This window comes from Chlorocebus sabaeus, chromosome 13 (genome assembly GCF_047675955.1).
Source record: "Chlorocebus sabaeus isolate Y175 chromosome 13, mChlSab1.0.hap1, whole genome shotgun sequence".
Classification (NCBI taxonomy): domain Eukaryota; kingdom Metazoa; phylum Chordata; class Mammalia; order Primates; family Cercopithecidae; genus Chlorocebus; species Chlorocebus sabaeus.
Genome location: NC_132916.1, coordinates 38,133,975 through 38,139,974, shown reverse-complemented (window position 1 = coordinate 38,139,974; position 6,000 = coordinate 38,133,975). Strand labels below are relative to the sequence as shown.

At 45.3% G+C, this 6,000-nt stretch overlaps 1 protein-coding gene across 1 annotated transcript in view; it reads left to right on the top strand.

The window, feature by feature from the left end:
* Window positions 1-221: 221 nt before the first annotated feature.
* HDAC2 (histone deacetylase 2) overlaps window positions 222-6,000 on the top strand; it is a 30,881-nt gene continuing 25,102 nt past the window's right edge. The window contains exon 1 of the mRNA XM_008007281.3: window positions 222-556. Within this exon, the coding sequence (XP_008005472.2) occupies window positions 505-556 (52 nt within the window). The 5' untranslated portion in view covers window positions 222-504. The remainder of the gene's footprint in view (window positions 557-6,000) is intronic.

The following is a 6,000-nucleotide window of genomic DNA, read 5'->3' as shown; positions in this document are numbered from 1 at the left end:
CTCGGGGACAGGCGCAACCACTGCGCGCAGACCTGAGGGGGGCGAACGTTCACCCGGCTGCACGCTCCCTAGATCTACTTGCGCAGCGAAAGCTTGTCTACTTCCTCATTTTAAGACTGTGTATGGCGCCGCCTTGCGCAGGTTGTTCACCCTCAGAGGGCCTCTAATCTCGAGCCCGAAGCGGCCTCCTTCTCCAGCCGTGCCCCTTCCTCCCCCGCGGAGGCCGCAGTGGGCGCGCCCACCTCCCTGCGGCCTCCGGAGGTGGTTTGGTGGCCCCCTCCCCTCTCCAGTGTCGCTAGTTGGTGCCGCTGCCACCCCCGGTTCCGATCTTTCGGCACCTCAGCCTTCCCGGCGCCCCCTCCTCTCCTCCCACCGACCTGCCCTTCCCCGCGGGACTACCGCCCCCACGTTTCCCTTAGCCCTTTTCTGTCCCGGCCGAGCCGCGGCGGCAGCAGCAGCAGCAGCAGGAGGAGGAGCCCGGAGGCGGCGGTGGCCGGGGAGTCCATGGCGTACAGTCAAGGAGGCGGCAAAAAAAAAGTCTGCTACTACTACGACGGTGAGCTGCGGGGCCGGTGTCCGGGTGGGCGCGCGGGCCGGGCGCTGGGTTCCGCGGCCGCCGTCGCGAGTGGGCGCCGGAGCTGAGGGGTGGGAAGGAGGAGGGACCGACATTTGGCCGCATCTTAACCCGTTCCCGGCCCGGCGCGGTTAGAACGAGACCGTCTTCCTCGCGCAGCACCCGCGGCTCCTGCGGGCGGGAATCGGGGGGCCGCCCCGCTTGTCTCCTGCCTTTCCCCCTTCGTCCGTGCCGTCCGGAGCCTCGAAGGTGGCTGCTGCTGGGGACGGCGCCGGCCTACCCCGCCTTGGTGGTGGCGGGGAAGGGGGCGGCCCATTCTCTTCTCTCTCCCGCCCACCATTCGTGGCAGCGCAGGTTTGGGGTGCCCCGCGTAGGCTTTCTGTCCCCTCGACCCATCCCCCGCGAGGCAAAATTTCTACCCCGGCCTTGACTCTACACAAAGCCCCGCGGACGCGAGAGCTCCGCCCCTCCCGTCCCCTTCCCCCCTCCTCGCCTGCTCGCCTCCCCTCCCCTGCGTTGGGTCTGGCCGGAGCGTCTTTTCCTTCCTCGGCTTCCAGTCTTTCCCCGGACCCCTCCTCCCGGGTGGGCGCTGGAGAGTAGTTACTGAGGGTGGGGGCTCAAGTCCGGCGTGTGGCTTTATCACACCCATGTTTTGCGTGGGCTCCAACCCTCTCCTTTGTTCGCTGGATTCTTTGAGCGCCTCTTTCTCAGGATTCAAATGGAAGGGCTCCACTTCCTCAATAATAGTTCGGATTTTCCAGTTTCAGGCAGAAAGCCTTCCCAGGAAGTAAGAGGTGGTAGGGAGATGTGGAACTGCTACTGCTTGCGTTGTAGATCACACTCGATGGGTCCTGGCTCGCCTCTGAGAGAGGTGGTTACCACCCACTTCTTTGTTGCTCTTTGTTCGATCGGGAAATCGACCCTGCTTTGGGGATTTAGCGAGCACTGGTATCTTGCAAAGGCTGTTCCTAGGTGGTGGCATCCTGGTGTGGGAAAACTTTGAGAAGTGGGAGAAGTGCGAAGTACTAAATATTCTAATAAGGCAAATTTGGGCTCACCGTGTAGTGAATTACAAAAGTCAGATAATTTTAAGCATTCTATAATTTGGAGTATGAGCAGTAATATTAAATCTTCGAATCCTGTTTCCTTGCTGAATGGAGTAGTAACCTGTTTTACAGATTTCACAAAAGCTTGGTAAATAGTTTCTAGTAGGTTACTCTTGAGAAAAGGGATTCCAAAATTTAACAGAGAACCTATCCTAGGCTCCTTGATCTGAAAGTCCTGATTTGTATGAAGCAATACAAATTTTGGAAGCTGTTTCCTACATTTGGTGTATTATAAATCACAGTATCTTAGAGAGGTAAGACCCTAGAGCACCAGCTTAGAATAAATCTGCCTTTAACTTGTAAATGGCCGTACTATCTCTTTTTAGTTAGAAAGGATTAATCTTTTAATGACTCTTACATATAAAATAACCACCTGTGTCATTTGGAGAAAATCTGAAATCTTACAGAATAAGTCTGAATTGTCTGATCTGCGATAGCTAGGACAGAATAATAACAGCCCTACTTTTAAAAGATGATTTTTCAGAGGACCAGATATGTGTTATATAAATTGATTTGAAATTATGCCATCATGGAGGGGTGGAGATGGAAGTACATTTTAATTTCAACATGATTTACATTGCATATTTTGGGTTATTCTTACCCTGCATTCCCTGATCAAATTGGAAAGGAAGTAACCCTGTGCTTAAGTTAATTTGTAGAATTACCTTGTTTATGAAGTTTAGAGATTTATCCTTGTCAAGGGTTGGAGTAAAGAGGAAAGGTTTTGGGTAGGGAAAGTGGTACTGAGGTTCTTCTGGAAGCTGTCAGTTGCTGTTGGTAGTGATGGGCTCTGATGAAGGAAGCTGCTTGTAATTTCTTGTCACCACAGTGGAACCCTAGAACCAGGAGGGTACACTTGAGTAGCAGTTTCTGAACAGCTCTCTTGTCCTGGGTCCATTTGTGATAATCTTTGTTGTGTGAATGGGAGCAGGCACTGGTCCCCGGGGAAGGATGCAAGCTTGATAAGTAGAGTGGAAATATTTGTCTTGTGATTGTGACTTAATATAATACTTTATTGTAGCCTATCCACCTGCTTTACCTGATGGCCAGCAACCAAGTGAATAGCTGATAGTTTGGAAATCTCTGGTGGGTTATTTTGTCTTTTGTCTGTGACTCACTTTTTTTTTTTAAAGTGGAGTTCTTAGTTGCTTATATTTCACATAATCTGAATTTTTGTGGGAGGGAGTTAAAATATTTTGCAGAGATTATTAAATTTTGTAGGTATTATGCTAATTATTAATATGTGATAGTGTGCTGACCTCATCCAAAAACTTACATTTTTATTATCAGAGAACACTGTTTTGTCAGCTTATAAAAGCGGCAATACTAATTCTTTTTTTATTGTGAGAAAAGAATGCAAGGAAAGGAGCTTCTGTACCTATGTGACTTTAAGGTATATAACATGAATTGGATTGGGAATGGGTTATATCTGTAGTAGTAGGGTCTGAATTATCTGCTAGCCTAGGTTAGATGATTTTAACTTCTTGGTAAAGGAAGTAGAAGGAAGAAAGTGAGTGAAAAAGAAAAGGAGGGAAGTAGCAAATTCTATAACCATAGGAATCCTACCTTTAGGCTTCCTGGGGCTGTTAGGCACACTGAGCCTCTTGGCCACACAGAATGTCTGCCACTGAGGCTGTTTGCATCTTAATGAAAGAACTTTTAAAGATATACATATTGTTCTCTGCACACATTATGTAATCTTCAGGTAACCGTTTAGGTCGCTGAAATGTTGGTCCCAAGGGAACCTTCAGACATTGATGGATTAGGTATCCTTAAACCTTTGAAGAAAAGTAAGAGAAGTTATTACTTCTCTGACTGTAGCTATTGACCCATGCCTCCAGATTCCGAAAAACATACTTCTAAATCATGTTCATTCTTTATACACTAGATCATCATCAACAATCTGTAAAATGATACAGCTAATTAGATAGTCACTAAGATCCTTTCTGGGCCTTAAAACGATGTAATTTTTCTCTACTTAAATATAATTAGCAGCCAAGCTGTGTTAGGCTCTAGTTAAAGTACTCACATTTTTAATACTTTATCTAGACATGTTTAACTATACTTTGTTTTGAATTAATCTTGAGGCCAAATATATTTAGTGCCTGTTTTTATGGTGTATGCAGTATAATAGGGTTTATATACCTAATTTATGTAACTATACACAAATTGCTCTGTGCTTTAGTTTTTACTACTCTGAGAGGGATGCATAATCAGATTTGGAGACAAGTAGTCCAGAAAAAAACACTCAAAGACTGTATACAGATAAAACTATATAAACATAAAAGTTGTCAAGATTAGGCCAGGTCTGGTGGCTCAAGCCTATAATCTCAGCACTTTGGGAGGCCAAGGCAGGCAAATCATCCGAGGTCAGGAGTTGGAGAAGAGCATGGCCAACATGGCAAAACCCCGTCTCTACTAAAAATACAAAAATTAGCCGGGTGTGGTAGCAGGCACCAGTAATTCCAGCTACTCGGGAGGCTGAGGCAGGAGAATGGCTTGAACCCAGGAAGTAGAGGTTACAGTGAGCCGAGATAGTGCCGTTGCACTCCGGCCTGGGCAACAAGAGCGAAACTCGGTCTCAAAAAAAAAAAAAAATTACCAAGATGATACCTCCCAATGTACTCCTTCTTTAGCAAATTATAGAAATTCTACTTGGCAGTCAACGGTTGTCAGATTTTCTTAGACTTGTATTCAGGAGTGGTACCAAAGTCTTTTGCCGAATAACCTTTAATACAACTGCATAGATTCTTAGCTGTAGTATAAATCTTTATTATCCGTGAAATAGGTAATCATTTCTTTGGAGGCAAATAAGTGCTAAATTAATTACAGCAGCAGTTCATAAATACCAATAATACTAATTGCACAATAAAATGTGACTAAATAAGACTGAAATTTTCCTGTACTTGTCTTTCCCCCAGAAATCTTTTGCCTCTCTTTTCTTTCAAATTTTACCTTATCAGAGATGCTTTCTCCTATTACCTAAGTCCCTGTTACTGCCTTATTTTTCTTCCTTTCGGTTATACCATATAACTTTTGTCTCTCTCCTCACTGTAACATAAGCTTCATTAGGACAGTCTGTCTGTTTTGCTTGTATCTGTATCTTTGCCAACTACATTTAAAAACGTAGCTTTTTTTTTTTTTTGAATTAGTGATGAATAAATGATTAATTCCTTATACTTTTTTTTTTTTTTTTTTTTTTGAGATGGAATTTTGCTCTTGTTGCCCAGGCTGGAGTGCAGTGGCGTGATCCCGGCTCACTGCGACCTCCACCCCACTCCCAGGTTCAAGCAAATCTCCTGCCTCAGCCTCCCCAGTAGCTGAGATTATTACAGGCACATGCCGCCACGCCTGGCTAATTTTTGTATTTTTTAGTAAATACGAGGTTGTACCATGTTGGCCAGGCTGGTCTCGGACTCCTGACCTAGGTTGATCCACCCTCCTCAGCCTCCCGAAGTGTTGGGATTACAGGCGTGAGCCACTGCGCCCAGCCAATTCCTCATTAGAACACTTTCATATAACGTTCCCTCTAATTCTTGGAACTCCTCTGGACTACATTTAGGTAGGATGGGTGGCATTTTGGCATTTTTTGTATTGTTTAGATGAAAACAGATTCACATTTCTGTTTGGTGCAGTCTACGACTTTTCCTTTTCCACATTGACTCTGGTTTTAATGTCCAAGGAGAGATCAACATCTGGAATCTTTATTTTTCTTTTCTCCTTTTCAAAGAGTTTCCTCTGCTACCAAACAAACAAAAATCCTTAACAAAAACTTTAAACGCTTCTGTTGACAAGTCCTTAAAGGAAAACACTTGGGATTGGAGAAGGCATCTCTTAGGGAATGTTAATAAATTTAAACTTGGAAGAATTCAGATAAGTCTAAGAATTTTTTTGTACTGGTAAGCCTTATTCCTCTGTATTTCAGTAGCAGTCTGCTTATAGTTACTTGTTCATTAAGCCAGCTTTGGGTTCACACATATTAAATAGGCTTAAAGTTCCTACTGTGTGCCAAATAGACAAAAGATTGCTCAAGTCCTAAGAAGGAAATAAAAGACTGCAGGTATAAAGTAAGAGAGGGGGCCGGGTGCAGTGGCTCACACCTGTAATCCCAGCAGTTTGGGAGGCCGAGGCGGCAGATCATGAGGTCAGGAGTTTGAGACCAGCCTGGCCAACATGGTGAAACCATGTCTCTACTAAAAATACAAAAAAAGGTTAGCCGGGCATGGTGACGGGTGCCTGTAATCCCAGCTACTTGGGAGGCTGAGGCAGGAGAATTGCTTGAACCTGGGAGGTGGAGAGGTTGCCATGAGCCGAGATCAT